The sequence below is a fragment of the Tasmannia lanceolata genome, unplaced genomic scaffold (genome assembly GCF_043159265.1).
Source record: "Tasmannia lanceolata isolate RefF3 unplaced genomic scaffold, GAP_Taslan_0.1 ptg000015l, whole genome shotgun sequence".
Lineage (NCBI taxonomy): Eukaryota > Viridiplantae > Streptophyta > Magnoliopsida > Canellales > Winteraceae > Tasmannia > Tasmannia lanceolata.
Window position 1 is genome coordinate 38,042,568 of NW_027518692.1, and position 17,282 is coordinate 38,059,849.

The following is a 17,282-nucleotide window of genomic DNA, read 5'->3' on the forward strand; positions in this document are numbered from 1 at the left end:
CTAGAAACATGTTACATTCCTTAGTGGGGGCCTGCCAAACAGCTCTTTGAACGGTACGTTCCCTGAATCCGTGAGGTCCCATTGTCCCAAGGGATCGAATGGATTCCCACACGGAAGTCCCTTCCTTCCCATAAGTTGGGGATGGGGGTTGGAAAGGGATGTTCTCCCTTCTCAGGGAGACTCTGATCCAAGTCATGGGATTCGGATGCCGAAGTCTTAGGTGGTGGTGGTATTGGTGTTTGGTAGGGGGAGGGGTCTCGGAGGGTGACTAGGCATGAGAGTATGTGAGACCCAGTCTGGTACGAGACAAGTTTAAAGGGCCTAGCCTAACACTTTGCTTGATGCTGGGTTTCTGCGAAACCCGCCTTTTTTTCCGTGTTCTCTTCGTTTCCTCGGAAACTTTTTAGTCAAACGTGGAAAATATTTTAAATTACGGGGAAAATAAATTTCCTCGACTTTTCTCCTCGTGCGTATATCAACCATCGGAAACCCTTACCTTTCTCTCCCACCTCCATTGCAAACCAGGTACTCTCTCCCTGTCCCTCTGTGTCATTTTTATCTCTCTCTTTTTTCAATTTCCGGTAACTTGAATGAGGGCTTCATATGTGGAGATCGATAGGTTGTGAAGTTTGAATGAGAGTTTGAATAAGGGTTTCGAACAAAGTCAAGAGAAACCTAGCTTTCCATTTTTTAGAAATCCCTGAAATAGGGTTTCATTTGTCTCTCATTGTGTATGAATCATTTGCTGTAAATTTGAATTTAGAGATTAGGTTTTTTAATTTTTGATTTTTTTTACAGATTTGGGGTTTTTTTTTTAGGGTTTGGATTGTTCGGTAGTTTTGGGGATTGAATAGTTAGGTTTTTAAACTTGGGTTCTGTTACTGTTGGGTTTTTTTTATTGTGTTACAGATTTTTGCTTTTTTTTTTCACAGGTCTTGATTTAGAGTTTTGATTGTTGGGCTGGGGTTATGGGAATGAAAACATGGGAAAAGTTTCATTTTTTTACTTCTTTCTTGGAAAAGACTGTACAATGTCTAAAATTCGTCTCTTTACAAGCTTCTAGTTTATCTTGCTTGTGCCTTGCATCTATAAAGTTCACATTCAGAGTTTTAATTATTATTGGTATTTTTTTTGTTGTGTTATAGGCCCCTTTCCATGTCATGTTTGGGGTTTGTTTTAATTGTGATTGTTATTGTTTTTGGATGTGTTACATGCCGGGGTTAATTGAGTCATTTTAAAAATTAGCGAGCTTTTCCCCCTCTGAAGACCTAAAAAACAGAAAAAATTGTGTTTGCGACTCTAACCTAAAACCCCAAAACACCCAAAACGACTGGGAGCATATCCGCTGTTTTTCTAATCATTTCAGAACTCCTTTTCTCCATTGGTATGTTTTTCTAATCTCCTGTTCTTGTTTTACAAACCCTAGCTAGAGTGGTTCTCTTTGTTTTTTTTGGCGGGGTATATTGTTTTGGATCTAATTATGTTTCTACCTGATTTTGATTTTATAACCAGTACATTGTAGAGTTTAGAAATTTGTGATTCAATGAAATCTTCAGACTTTAGTTCAGATATTCGAGTGCTTGATGAAATGGTTGAGAGGCAATTGATTTTGTGAAAGTATAGTAGTCTTATATCCATCTGCTGTAGTTATCTATAATTTTGTTTGCACACACACACCCATGTTCCTAGATTGTAGAGTTTAGAAAATTATGATTCAATGGAAACTCAAAACTTCAGTTCAGCATATCAGCTGTTTGATGAAATGGTTGAGAAAGATTTGATTTTTTGATAAAGCATACTAGTATTTTGACTATTTTCCCTATTTGATGTAGGTATCTGCATTTTTGCGTTCATTACTGTATATAAACACCATGAGAAAGATTTAGTAGCTTTTTTTAATGAAATAGATCTTTATTAATAACGGAAGACTGAGGTGATCACAAGTACAATAGAAGCAAATACAACGTTACTCCACGGGAGATGAATAATGGAAACTGTGGAATTCTTTTAGGTTGAAAATCAAAGAGCTCCAGACGCTGACCATCAAATCCTGCCTTAGGAAACTTGTCAGCTCCACTATTTGCAGACCTCCATATGTGATGGAAGTGCACCCTATGACCCTCTGTGCGATCCTGAATGTCTTCAGTGGTGTCGGCTAATCTCCAAGGGTAAGAAGTTTTGTTGTTCATCCCGCCTAATAATGTTGAGCGATTCTTCTTCCACTGATATATCCTTGATGACTCTAAATCAACTAGATGGATCCCTTGAAGAATCGCCTTTACCTCCGCCTCATTAGAATCACTCTGGCCAATAGCCAGAGGAAGCCTACAAGGTGGACTAGTGGTTTCCCTTAGGACACCACCCGTTCCTACTGGACCCGGGTTGCCTAGTGTCACAGGCCTTCAGTCCGATGACGAGGTTCGTGCGGCACTTGCGATGTCTTGTGACGGATGCAAGCCAACCAAGTAGGATTTTAAGCCCTAAACTACTAAGCAAGCACAAAAGGAAAAGCTAAGTTCACATGCACACAAGAAGCAATGGACACGAAGATGCAAACAATAATCTTTATTGCTGAATCTCAAGTGAGGATACAATAGGATGTTGCCAAAAGGCTATGACTCCTAAGGGGGACCCAGTCACCCATTGACTAGAATGGATCCCTGCTAAGATAACCACTAGCAAGCACCAGTCGATGGCCAAGCAAGCTCCCGGGGGGGAGGGGGGCGCGGGTGGGCAACCTAGATGCTTAGAGAGGAGTGACACTCTCCTCAAAAGTCTCTGTAGGACATATTTGCTACAAATTAATACCGATTGTGCCCCCACTATTGACATCTACCCACATTTGTTCATATGGTACAATAAGAAATTCGCCATAGGCCACGAAAACAACACTGGATGAAATGGTCCCGTGACATTCCCCCAACCAATTATGTCTATGCCTCTGTCAACTCCTCTTCCAAGTAGGCACGGACTCGATATTGCTGCACGTGGAGCTTCTCCTTCTCCTTGGATTCCCAACTGGCTTTTGATTTTGCTAGGCCTTTTCACTTCACGAGGTACTCTATTGTTGGCTTATGGGAACTTCTTTGTGGCACTACGTGTTCAAGTATGATTGGTGCAAACCTGGAAGGGTTCGCGACAACAACCAAGACCTAAATGTAGCTCATGGGAATTAAACCTGCAATATTATTAACCATAACATGCCCAAATAATCAACATAAACAGAAGTAATTAATTCAGCCATCAACCCAAGTATGGATAGCTTTAAAGATTGAAAATCAATGCGAACTTGATGCTAAATCAATCATCATCTGAAGATGATGGTCCATTGCATTTAAAAGAACCAAACGGAGTCTAAAGCAAAGAAAACCTGAAAAATAACACTTGCTGTCCAGAATTTTGAATGGTTAAAACTAGGGCCCACAAACCCTATTCAAGGGTGAAAAGCCTCCTATGGCACTAATGAGGGACAAGGGTTAAACCTACCATGAAATGAGGGCTAAGAAGGCCAAGAAATGAAGGGTTTAGGGTTCTAAAATACCTTCCGGAAAACGCAGCAGCACTTTCACCCAAAAAATACTCACAACGGGTCCCAAAAGAAGATGGTGGAAAAGTCCGAGGCGTGAATCTTGTGCGGGCAGCAGCAACCTCCAAGAGAACCTTCGGAATGTGCAAGGAAATGGTGAAATGATTGAAGAATGGGTGAAAGAAGAGTGAGATGGTGATCCACAAATAGAAAAGGAGATTAAAAGGGGTGAAAATGGTAGAGAAGAAAAGTAGAAGAAGTAGAAAGAAGAGAGGTGAAATATTAGGGTAGAAGATGTTTGAAGGAGATGAGATGAGAAGAAAAGGTTATAGACGGAAGAGATGAGAAAGGAGGAAGAAAGAGGGAGAAAACTCACCTTGGGTGTGAGTTTTGGGGGAAGAGAACGCCCATGGCGTGTGGAGAAGAAGAAGGAGAGGAATGGCCGTCGGTTCTCTCTTGGGATGCCTTGCACGTTTTTTCCAAAACACAAAACTGTTTTTTCTCCCAAGGCTCTATTATATAGTAAAGTTAAAAGAGTGGGCCCAAATCTCTACTTAATTCCCCATGTGCTTTAAAAGAACTTAATTGAAACCCATTGTCTATCCTACCCCTCTCACACTACTTATGAAAATAAGCCTTTCTCAACAAATGAAAAAAAGGGTAGGGGTAAGTGAGGCTAGTGTCTGCATGTGAGTGGGCCCTAGTGATGTGGACATCCCCTCACATCTAGGGAAAACCAGAATAATAGTAAATAAGTCCAATAACACTAAAATATAGCAATCTAATGGTCCATAAAGCAAATAAATGATGATCCAACTGTTGGATCACATCAGGTTCTCCCCGTGTCGGAAGAACTAACATCTGTAAGGCGCTGAAATAAATCCTCGCGAAGCCTGCGTAACGCTGTCTCATCAATCCAAGTGCCATCCTTCAGCGGATGATCCCTCCATCGAAAAAGGTATCGTCGATGTGATCCATGGCGGGTATCTGCCGTACGTACGTCAACAATAACCTCAATCTGCTCCTCTGCGAAAGGGGTCGCTCGAAATGGTAGTGTGTTGATGTCGTCTGATCTGTGCTCTGGTGGGTCTCCGTGAAACTAGTACAGGTCGGCAACGTTGAAGACGGGAGAAGTGCTTGAACTTGCCTTATGCTCCAACTGGGAAACGTTCTCGTTGAAAGTACGCCATCACCCAATCACCCTCGCTGAATATCTGCTCTCTGCAGTGTCGATCTGCTACTACCTTGTATTTCTCAGTACTCGCACGCAACCGCTCCAACACCTCTTGTTGTGCCTCTTTTATGTGCTGAGTGAGGTCCTCGACTTCAGCACTACTACGTCTGGGGTACGTTATGTTGGTACGATCAAGTAAATGGGGAATAAGATAGCCTCATAGCCATAAATAATCTCAAAGGGTGATCTGCCAGTGGATCTGCAAGTGGAACTATTGTATGCAAATTCTGCTTATGTAGAATCAAGTCCCGCTGATGTGGTCTCTCGCCAGCTAAACATTTCAGTAAATTTCCCAAGCTGCGATTAACCACCTTTGTTTGCCCATCTGTCTTGGGATGATATGCGCTATTGAATTGAAGTTTAGCCCCCATTTTGCTCCGTAGAGTTCTCCAAAAATGACTCAAAAATCTAGTATCCCTATCTGAAGTGAATGACCTAAAATCTTCCCTTTTTTCCTTCTCTACCCCTCCATTTTGTTTATTTCTTAGGTTCTCACAGATTTTTGGGTCATTTTCATGTTCGGATGCTAGAAATTATCTTATGTTAGCGATTTATTTGATGCATATCTCTTGCTTGCTTAATTGACCAAAATATTCGTTCTATTCATTTGTCTTTGCCTCGATTTATTTTTACAGTTTGGTGACTATCAATGGGAATATGTCATTCGGATCATTGTTCTCAACGAATTTTGGTTGTTTGTGGATGTTTTGTAGGTTTTTGTTTCCGGTTGTCTTTGGTTTGGATGCTAGTGAAAGATGGAAGGAGAAAAAGATGTAATTGTCTGGTTAAGGAACCCTTTTACCCTAATTGAGGAAGTGGATGCTAAACGAGATTATTTGAGCTTGCTTGAGGGACTTTGTCCTTCGCTCCTCGAGGAATTACCTTCTATTAATCTCTAGTTTTGTTAGGGTGAAAGGGTATCTAAAATGTTTTTATGAATGATTAAGTGAAGACTCAGTAGTTTCTAATGGAGATTAAGTTTGATCTATGGAATTGTAATGTCTCTTTGTAGGCACAATAGGTTTCTTTTGGGCATAAGAATCAGTCCTATGCCTTTCATATGTTATAATTAGGGGTACTCCTAGTCCCCTCTGTTGTAATGCTTTCATTATATGAATATAATGTCACTTGTGAAAAAAAAAAAATCTAGTTTATTTTTTATTTTTTATAGGTAAGCTGAGATTGAACCTCCGACTACATGATGGAAAACCAAGGCCTTAACTAATTGATCTAGAGGCTCAATCCCCGAGGAATTTTAATCTTGTTATCTACCTAAATGTATAGCAAATTAATTTTCTCCATATTTTGGCATTGTTTTCATTTCTCCACTTTCCTTGTAAATAGAAAGAGTAGAGGAAAAGAAAACACTCGAGAAAACCAGATGGAAAACTTGAACGATACCTCCTTATCCCGGTCCTCTTCCTCGAGTACTATGGTGGCGGGCCGGAAGAGGAAGCGTTTTATGGAGTTAATTGAGTTAGAGGAAACATTGAGCAGGGTAAAGGCAATGATTTACAATGAAGAGTTGGCTTCTAAACTAGTGCCAACACCGAGAGAAGTCATTAGGGACTTCTTGAATAGACAGTGGAAGCTCTTCAAAGAGGTGGCTAGCAGGAGGCCGGAACTACTTTTTAGTGTAACTGGGTCGCATAATGTTAAAGAAACCCACTCACCGATGCATAAGCACCCCCTTCTTCAACAAGGTCTTGGAGGATGAAAAGAAATTGTGGCGTTTACGATGGGAAGAAGATAGGGAGACAGGAATTAAGACAGTTAAGGCTATGATTAAATAGAAAAGAGCACCTTAAGTAATGGACCCAAATGTCGAGGAAGCCCTAGCCATTAATCTCGACGATGAGGTTTTTGCATCTGAGATGGAAAGACTTTGTCGGACTTACAAAAATACTCATCTTAAGGAGAGCATCTTGAAGTCCAGTAGTAGGATGTACAGGTTTAGGATAGTACATATCAGGTTGCTGGAAGGTTTGTCGTTAGGGGCCTTGGATTGGAGGTATTTTGTTTTCTTTTGGATGATGATAAGTTTAGAATGAGCTATCCTTATGGAGGGAATGTTGCTGAAGTGGCTTGAGGAGTTTTTGGATTAGGGTCGATTGGTGATTCACTGGATCCCAAATATTGTAAATCACGAAGGGACTCCTGGTCCCTCACCTCTGTAATTCCCTAATCAGTTATAATATATGTCATTTTTCCAAAAAAAAAAAAATTTGAAGAAAAACTAGATGCATCAAGAATGAGCTTCTTTGATGTATTCAATGGTGTCTTGGTAATCCTTATATCTTACATTCAACCTTTTATTTTTAAATATGGCCATTCATATTATTTTCCTTTTATTTTCGATTGGCGATTCTTGATATTCTTGTAACATCTATTAACTCTTTCTTCATCCATTTTAGTTTAGCAGAACAGTGATAAACTGCTAACGTGTATTGTTTTCTATGCTTTTTGTACAAGATCGTCATTAATTTCTCTGAAATATGCCTAAGAGCTAGTTTGTGTGTGCTATTGGGGTGCAACATGGGTCGGGACGGGTTGAGCTTTCGCTAAAAAGAGAATTGAAATAAACTTGAACCCGATTTAATGGTAAAAGCGCAACCTGAATTTCCAAAAATCGACCTGAGTTGCACCCCTAATTTTGTTGCAGACGCATTGGCATGTAAATTTGCTGGGTTAGAGTCGTTAGACAGATTTACTCACTTTGCACCCAAAGCCAATTGCGTTGCCCGACCTCACTCTCCCTGAGTAGATTCTTTTCTAATAGGTTATGGGGTTCTTGTCCAGCTTGTTGCCTCTTAAGAAAGTGTAAAAATATAACTAAAAACTTAATTGCATTATTCGGTATCAAGGAAACACATGAAATCTAATAATGTAACAAGGAAATACATCAAATCTAATAGTGTACGGCACCGTAAAAATAGTATGTGAATCTAGGAATTGAAGGAACAATTTACTTGTTCCTATATTTGTGCATAATTTTTTCATCACCATAGGAAACAGAACGATGTTTTGGTCATCTTCTCAAGGTGATGCGGATTGTAGGCCCAAGAAGAGGCATATTTGCCCATTAAGACTTTTAGGGATTTATTTCCATGTTATTTAGTTTTTAGGATTTTATTTCCATGGTATTTAGTTTTAGGGCTTTTATTTTTTATGTTATTTAGAGTTAAGGAATTTATTTATTTCCATAGAATTTTATTTCCGTTGCCTATATATTGGCTGCATGTATTAGAGATTATTACTTTTGATGATTAACTGAGATTATTGCTTGGTTTATAAGGAAGCTGACATTCCGGTATATTCGGGGGTGCAGGAACATGCGCTTGATCTCCCTGTTTTCTGTTGCTGCCACGAGGAGGAAGGGGGTCAGAAGTATTCATTCCCTCATTCCTTCACTATCTCTTGCATTTGCTCGTGAAGTCTTCATATCTAACGACTATGCTCTCTCTCCTTGTCTGCCCTTCACTCGCCAATTTGCCACGATCACAGCTAGTCATAATGAACAAGTAGAAGATTTGACCAGAGATTCTTACCTTGAATTGGAAGAAAAAGAGCATGCTCAAAAAATTAAAAGCGTCATAGCAAAAGTCCATATTGGAACATGCGAGGATGATGTTCTCCAATCTCTCCTCCACAACCAAGCTTCTTGTAGTATCCAACCTTCAAACCGTCTGGTTGAAAAATTGCTCCAAAGATATGGTGATGACTGGAAGTCCGCTTTGGGTTTCTTTCAATGGGCGGGTTCGCAACCGGGATATAAACACACACCGGAAGCCTATGATAAGATGGTGGATATTTTGGGGAAGATGAAGCAAATACAAAAAATGTGGAAGTTGGTAGAGGTGATGTGTGGGGCCGGTCTCGTAACGCTTAACACAGTTGCCAAGGTCATGAGAAGGCTCACTGCTGCAGGAAAAGGGGAGGATGCCATTAAGACATTTTTTGACTTGGAGGCTCTGGGCTTAAAGAAGGATGTTGAATCCATGAACCTCTTGCTTGACGCTCTTTGCAAACAGAGGAGGATTGAGCGTGCCCGCGACGTCTTTTTAGAGCTCAAGGTCCACATCCCTCCAAATGCTCATACTTTCAACATTTTTGTCCATGGTTGGTGCAAAGCCAATAGAACTGATGAGGCGAATTGGACGATCCTAGAGATGAAAGGCCATGGCTTTCGCCCTGGTGTCATCACCTACTCAACGATCCTCCAAGCATATTGCGACAAATCCAATTTTTGCAAAGTGTATGAGCTTCTAGATGAGATGCACGCCCAAGGTTGCCCTCCAAATGTTGTTACCTACACCTCCCTCATAAATTCACTTGCGAAATCAGAAGAAATTGAAGAGGCATTAGAAATCTTTGAGAGGATGAAGGCAGCCGGATGTAAACCGGATATATTGTCCTACAATTCCTTGATCCATATACTTGGAAAAGCAGGCCAATTAAGTAAGGCCATTCATGTTTTTGAAGTGGAGATGCGCTTGGATGGAATCTCCCCTAATGTGTCTACCTACAACACTATGATCTCTACTTTCTGCCACCATTTGCAAGAACAGAATGCCTTGAATGTTTTGAGGGAGATGGAAAAATCAGCATCTTGTAAGCCTGATCTTCAAACGTATGATCCTTTACTGAAATTATGCTTTAAAACAGGAAAGATAGATAGCAATTTGCGTGAACTACTGAGTGACATGGTTAATTTACATCATTTGAGTCTCAATCTTGCAACTTATACACTCTTAATTCATGGGCTTTGTAAAGCAAGCAAGTGCGAGTGGGCATGCCTTCTCTTTGAGGAGATGATAAGCCAAGACATAACACCCAGATATCGAACATGTCGCTTGCTTTTGGAAGAAGTAGAGAAAAAGAATATGAATGACCACGTAGACAGAATTAAAGCTTTGATGAAGCAAATCAAGAATTCCTCTCATTAAACATTGGAGGGTCAACATGTTTACTCTTGTGGTATGATTTGTTTGGCAAGCTTCATGTGAATCTTTACTTGAGCACTCCATCAATATATGGCATTATTTCACAAGTTCGTAATAAACATTTTCCTTTTAAACAAATTTATAATGGTGATCTTAGGTTTTGTCCTTACATTTTACCATTAAAAAATGGTGATCTTGATGCTATCTATCTTATATAGCTGATTGAAACAAATTCTGTGTGAAAAAGAATGAAAGGAGCTGGTGCTGCCGAAATAGAACAATAATCACTAGTTTCTAAGTAAAATTCAACCCCTAGTACATACCTCATTAAATCAAAAGGAGAGTAAGCTATGGTATTGCTGCAAAATAAAACAAGGGGTAGAAGGCAAAAAAACATTTTAATAAATTTCAGTTCTCATAATAATGGTTCCAAATTCTGCTCAAAGAAGGCCTCTTATATAATCCATTTGCTTGCTCTTTTACATCCCCAAAATCCTCCCAAAGAAAGGACTCCTAATCCTAGACAGTTCCAACTTGAAAGAAAAAAATCCTTGGCAAGCTAGAGTTATTTCAGAAGAAATTCTAAAATAATCCTTGGGAAGCTAGAGTTCTTTCAGAACATAGGAACATTTCAGAGGAAACTAGCCCATCTACTTCTCTATGTAGAAAGATGATATAGCCTCCAAGAACTGACTTATATTACATAGATTTTGCACACAGTTGAGGAAAGTGTTTTGCTATTCCTTTTCTGTAATTGCAATATCTGTACAGTGAAACAATGATGATGATAATCTGAAGCTTCTCATGGAATAAAAGACATAATTTCACAACAAGAAGATTCTAAAATCAACCAAATAAATTGCCAGTAATGAGCGAAAAGCTCGGAAAAATTTGTGATCCAATCAAAACATATAACCTAGAGTTTTCAATAGGTCAAAGCTGCTTAATTTATCATCAGAAACTTTGCTAATCTGATGAACAACCTATGAACCGACCATGTCCCAAAAACAACTTGAAATGGAACTGAGTAGCATTCCCATGCCCTTCTATACACTTTCTTATTTGAATATGTTCAGACAATAAAACACTCCAACCAGCAGACAGTAAAACATGTTTAAATTGACCCAGTTTCATACAATCCATGAGACCAAAAGCACAGGAAACAAACTTAATGAGAATTGATTCAGTATGATATTTGCTAGGTATAGACTAGTTGGGACCCCTCTTGCTTGATATGTGATAGGTTTAATGGGCATAATCTAACGCCTTCCATCAATAGCTTTGGTACTTTTGGTGATTCATTAGGTGGCTAACACCCTAATTATTGGACACTAAGTAAACGTAGAAGAGTGACAAAGTGAGAAAGAGGGGAGGCAAAAGAGAGGATGTGAAACTATTCAACATGTTAAATCCAAGTTGAAGAAGTTGAACAAGAAGAATTATTGGAATGTGGCAGAAAGGAGTGGAACAAGGAGTCCTCTCTCTTGGATTTTTCTTTCTGCATATCGATCCGTTGATCTCTTGATCTTTAGTCATTCATTGTGTGTCCCTTGCCCGTCACGCAGGTTAATCCCACCGACAAGAAACAAAGGCGGTTAATGATAGAGGATTACGGCTCTGCAAATCCTTTCCGGTGTGTTGATGATCAACTGTGAAAGGTATGCTTTGTAATTAATGTATATTTTGTTTCACCATATGATCCATTGCTTTATTTCTAAAGAATTATCTGTTTTCTACTTGAAATCTTGTTAAAATCACTATTAAAAATCTATCGTTTACTAATTAATAATCACTAAAAACTCATAGTCATAATAAAGTCTTTCTGGAACAACTAGCACGGGTGCAGCCTAAAAGCTCTTTCTCACACTAAAACTGAGGCTAAATCAAGATCTTGGAGCCACTAAAGGCTTACAGGAATGTTCTTCTCTACCCTTTGTTTCCTTTATTTATTTCCTTTAATAGTTACTTACATTACTGTGGGTGGAAATTTTCCAGGGGGTGATGCCGTGATGGTGTAACATGTGAAGAAAATGTCTCTTTGTTTGCATCAATGAAATTTCTTTCTCACCACTCCTATTGACCTATATTAAAACTACATACAATTATATAATCAAATGCTGGACGTAAGTATAACTAACCACCTACAGAACAAATCCAGGTGAGTCCCATGTTTCGTTGTTTGTTCGAGGGCATTTACTATAAGGATGTGGCAAGGATTTCTTCTGCTTCTACAAAATTTCCATGTGAATGCTTGACTCCTTAGCATCAAACGGTTTCGATTATCTTCAGTTTTTTTTTTACAGAACAAAATGGAAGACTAGACAGGGACTGATTCCCACCTTTTATATCTGGGATTTGCTAGGGACCACCGCAGAAGGCATTTCGCGGACCGGCTGTTGCATTAGCGAGCAGCCACATCAGATGAATTAAATGAATAAGACAAAATATGTTGAAAAGTGAACCTATGTGGCTGCATAAGTAAGGCCCATAATTTCACAACAAAATGTTTTGATAAGACGGGGCCAATCATTTTACACCCATCCCTACCCAACCTATGCATATGGTGGGGGCCACCATTTTTCACCCTTGAGTGGACACACCATCCACCCAAGTCCATGCACAGTGTCCACAATTTTACACTAATCTTTGATAGAGTGGGTCCCACCAACTCAACTCAAAACCATGCATCAGGTGTTTTACGACATGTTTTTGTTGAGGTGGGTCCCACAATCTCCCCCGAGCCCATGCACAGGGGGTCATTTTACACCTTATATTTTGATGTGGTGGGCCCATTATTTTACACCCATGTATAGCGTGGGCCAAGAATGCTAGTATTATATCTTGAAAATAAAGAGAGGAGTGGCATTGCAAAAGCGAAGGGGTGTGGTTATCAGCTCTCAACCGCAATACCAACCACTGTAGAAAAACCCCAGCTTGAGTTGTAAGTTGCGTAACATTTGTGAACATTTGAGCTCTTATCTTTCCTCCCAACCTTCAAAGACGACCCCTTTTGCAACTTGCATTTGCTAGTCAAACACCAATATGATAATAAAATTAAAAGAAAAAATGTTCTTTTGTTTATCAATTTGGGGAGTAGATTTATCACTCCCCTTTCATTTATCTTATTATCAAGAATTGGTTAATTTTTTACCTGCGCCAGTAGGTTAGTAAAAGCTGGTGCGAGGTCGCATATATAAGATCGGTCCAGGAACCTCACGCAGTAGGGGTTGTAAAACTAGGGGAACCTCACTTAGTAGGGTTGTGAAACTAGGAACTTCTTCCACTAGGGGTTGTGAAACTAGAGTTCCCTCACCCAATAGGGGTTGTGAAACTATGAACCTCGTCTAGTAGAGGTTGTGAAACTAGACTTACCCCACCCAGTAGGGGTTGTGATACTGGGAACCTTGCCTAGTAGGGGTTGTGAAACTAGACTTACCTTGTGAAATTGGGAATCTAGTCTAGTAGGGGTTGTGAAAGTAAGCTTACCTCACCCAGTAGGGGTTGTGAAACTAGGAGCCTCAACCACTAGGGGTTGTGAAACTGGGAAAACAAACCCAATTCATTCCAACTCGTCCCAATTTGGAAAATCAGATTGGGTTAGGATTAAGAAATTCAAAGGCAGGTGGGTTAGGGTTGACCCAGCTTGACCCAAGAATTGGGTCGGGTCGGGTTAGGGTTAAGGTTTTGGGTCCACGGTTGGGCTAGGGTTGGCCTCAACCCGACCCAACCTGGCCCGAGTTGCACCCCTAATTGATGGCTATGTCTAGCACATAGATGTGGGTAGAAAATTCTATTAAAGTGATGTAATACTTGAAGAAAATTTGTATCATTCACGGCAACAACAAATCACTACCTAACCCTTCCTCTTATCCTTAATCAATTCAAGGAGGTTTCTTGTATAAGAATATATATTATTCAGTCTTTCATTTTCCTGAATAGATCCAACAAAAGTCCAAATCGTTGTGTTTGACGCCATCATATCGCACGGCGTCGATTATCTTCTTTTGTTTTTTTTGTAGGTTAAAAAAGGAAAAAATCGACTCGACTCGACTAGAAAGCAGTTCGAATCAACTCAACTCAACCGAGTCACAGGCAGCAGCAATTTAGGCAGCAATTTAGGTGAGTCAACTAAAATTGCTGCCTAATTGAGTAATGTTGGCCTGCTTTGAAGTTGGCTCATTGAGTTTTAGCACCATGGTCTATTCAGATAAAGCTAATAGACGACTAGAGAGAGACAAGTACAATATTAGGTACAATGTATATAATGTGAGTAGACCACATTGAATTCTACAGTGGAACACGTTACATTAGGGGTGTAAACGAGCCTAGCCTGGCTGGCCAGGCTCGGCTCGGCTCAGCTCGTTAAGCTCACAAGCTCGGCTCGGGCTCGAACCAGGCTCGGGCTCGGCTCGGCTAGGTCAGGCTCGCGAGTGGCTCGCGAGCCTTACCGAGCTCGGGTTATATTATGTTCACACCCCTCATCTTCCCTGGACAGCCCTACTAGCGGGCTCGGCTCGTTAAGCTTAATGAGCCTGGCGAGCCGGCTCGGCTCTGCTCGTTAAGGATTCGAGCCGAGCTCAAGCGAGCTTCCGAGCCCGAGCCAAAATTGACACCCTTACGTTACATTCATTTTGAGTCTCAAATGGGTGATGGGTCCCCCCCACCTGATTAACATCTGATTGAGATCGAGCTTTCCGTTGTAATGTCGATTTATATCTCATCATTCTCACATAGATATGGTCAAAAATGTCCACAAGTGGAACATCACCCACCCACTGTTGACTAGAATTTCTGATCCAGGGTCCCACAATCCTTGTTTTGAATCTTCAAAGGAGAGAGAGAGAGAGAGAGATGGGTTTCAAGCAGTGCCCATCTGGTCTCTTTTGGTAGGCTATTAAAGTTGAAAAGAGAAAGGGAAGTGATATATTCGCCCCCTTCTCTGCACTGGGTCATCCCCTTGTAGTATATTTATGACTACTCTTTAATGAGTCTTTATACACTAAAGGAGTGGCCGGAGTAAGAAAGGGGCAAAAAACTAAGACAAGTCAACATTCTTGGTTTAACAACGGTGGGGTGTGAATTTGAAGGAGAAAGAGTGGGAATTGGGACTGAAGGGCCGACATGGAATTGGGACTGCAGGGCCGATAAAAACTAACCAAACCCCACTTGTTCATATGTCTTAGTTTCTTCTTCTTGCTGTACTTAGCTACACACCTCATTTAGCAAATGATCCACACTTTTTTAACAAAATAATTCAAATGCCCTCGTCTGTTCCACATCAGCTATCTTACTTGAGTTCGATTACAAGTCCTCGCGTAAAGTTTATGGTTCTCTAACAGGTCATAACTAGCATAATTCAAAACTCAAAAACTAAACTTGACTTAAAAGCAAGTTTAAGTCATATAAAATGGCCGTAAAACAAATTTTAAAGCTTTGTTTCTTTCAACACAAAAATGGGTAAGAAATATAAATTTTACGCCCATTTTTATACGTTGAAAGAAACAAAGCCTGGGGATTTTATCTCGCGAAGAATGTTATTTGTCCATTCATTACAGCTTTGTAATTGAGGACTACACATCATAATACTACAACCATAGCATCATGTACACGATAGAGTTAGCCCGGGGATAGTAATTAATAAAGTATCGAATGTTTCCCCTTCCTATTGTTGACATTTTTTAGTGGCACCACTTACGGCCATATGATTTATGTAGCTAATCAAATAAATGCTAGACGCAAAGTACCATGATTGCTGGATATACTCCTTAGCTCTATACTTAGTAGTTACGACATACAGATCACGGCATTACGATAGGGACATGGATATAAAAAAAAAAATTTGAAAAATAGCATAGAATTTTTTAGCACTATGCGTAGCATTTAGAATATATTAGGAAATGTAGGCATGTAAGTGAGTGAGAGAGAGAGAGAGATAGTGGGTACTAATCAATTCATGGGATGACATGAAGATTGACTTTAAGATTTTAAATGATGAAGGCTTGTATTGTAGTATGAGGATGTTTAGAGAAGGTAACCTTGACATTGAAGTGGGAACAGGATGATGCAGGGCATCTAATTAACCAACAAAAACCTATTTGTATTACCCAATATAATCTTGCTATCGCTTTTGTAGTTTGTATTGGAGTCACTTCCATGATAATTAAGCTTTCATATTTTATGTGACCAACCTCCTAACCATTTCACATTTGTGTCCATTGCCACATCCCTCTCAAAGTCATCACAGATAAAAGTTATTTAAAGGGCTTAATTATGAGTATTTAACTTTTTCTAACTACCCATAATGTGTGCCATGTAAGTATTATTTCGGATGTATCAAGATGAAAAGAATGTAGGGGCGTAGGGCAGTGTGTCATATTCTTAATCGCGATTAAACCATATAATAATGGCAATGAAGAAAGCATATAAACTTATAATCAAATTGAGGCGCGTGTTTAGCACATAGTCCTTAAGGTAGATTTTGATCTATTTAGATTGAAATTCCAAGGTAAAAGGGCTTCTAGTCTCTCCCTCAATGTTATATTTATCGTCACGGTGAACGATATGCATTTTAGTAATCTATTGTGGAATGAACATACATACAATCTCCCACATGAAAGAAAAATGTTGGCACGAAATAAAGAGAACAAATTAAAAGTACTGTTGCAAATGGATGGAAGTGAAAATGCCTAAGTTCTGGAGAAGAAGCATTCACCCGTTTTAATACAATAAGAGAAATGAAAGTGCAATAGGTGATAAAAAAAACATAAATAGGAAAATGTAATAAATCAATAGAGGAAAGAAGGGTAATTAACCGAAAATGGGAATGAAGATTCTTTCTCTATTAATGTGGCTTCCTTCTATATTTTATTATTCCCCCTCAAACAAATGGTGATATAGACATCAATTTGTAGCACAAGGCGTCTCACGCAGATAAAAAGAACCTGGTGAAGAAGTCAGCAAGTTGTCTTATATTTTGAACAAACCAAACTTGGAGGGTACCATTGGCAACAAGCTCACGAACTAAGTGATAATCTCTCAGTATGTTAGTGTGAGCATTACAAATAAGATGAGCAGAACACAAATGGAAAAATTTCCTCATTAAATGCAACCCTTTGAGAGATATAAACACGTCTTGACGAGGGTTCATAGCATCGACACCCCTTCGGAGTCTCATTATAGCCAAGGAGAATACATGGGAGTGACTTAGCACTCAATTTGTCATACCATATGGCCTTAGATAGGAAAAGCATTGGCAGCCAAACACTAAAAGGAGCCCATAATATGGAGGCTGTCCATTAAGAGTTTCGTAAGGGAACTTTCCATGAACCACACTGATATGTCTCTAATCTTGCTCTCGGTTACTCCATTATGTTTGGGAGAAGTAAGGGGACAGGAGACCCATCAAGCAGTGTGAAATACCCCAAAATACCCCCATCAAAATTCATCCCCCTCTTTACTTAAAGAGGGTGTTTTTGTCCTTTGGGATAAACATGAGATTAGAGCTTTATTAGCCATCTAAAAATACATCCCTTAATAGAGATTTACAAAGAGTTTAACCTAAAACGTCCAGCAGAAAATC

At 39.7% G+C, this 17,282-nt stretch overlaps 1 protein-coding gene across 3 annotated transcripts; it reads left to right on the forward strand.

Moving 5' to 3' along the window:
- Nucleotides 1–501: 501 nt before the first annotated feature.
- On the forward strand, nucleotides 502–9,872 carry LOC143845441 (Tetratricopeptide repeat (TPR)-like superfamily protein). Of its 3 annotated transcripts, XM_077353785.1 has the most exons (3): nucleotides 1,235–1,384; nucleotides 2,012–2,168; nucleotides 8,089–9,872. In XM_077353785.1, exons 2-3 carry the CDS (start codon nucleotides 2,137–2,139, stop codon nucleotides 9,704–9,706), a joined length of 1,650 nt encoding a protein of 549 aa, XP_077209900.1. In that variant the 5' UTR covers nucleotides 1,235–1,384; nucleotides 2,012–2,136; the 3' UTR covers nucleotides 9,707–9,872. The 3 variants fall into 3 exon arrangements, with proteins under 3 accessions (XP_077209902.1, XP_077209900.1, XP_077209901.1); XM_077353787.1 differs by lacking the exons at nucleotides 1,235–1,384; nucleotides 2,012–2,168 and adding an exon at nucleotides 502–525; XM_077353786.1 differs by lacking the exon at nucleotides 2,012–2,168 and having other exon boundaries at nucleotides 1,250–1,384.
- The last annotated feature ends 7,410 nt before the right edge of the window (nucleotides 9,873–17,282 follow it).

Excerpts from the sequence above, each read along its gene's own strand:
- LOC143845441 (XM_077353785.1), top strand. The coding sequence starts at position 2,137 with ATGTCTTCAGTGGTGTCGGCTAATCTCCAAGG. Across the intron at positions 2,169-8,088 it reads GTGTCGGCTAATCTCCAAGG|GAACATGCGCTTGATCTCCC; the intron begins GTAAGAAGTTTT and ends TCGGGGGTGCAG.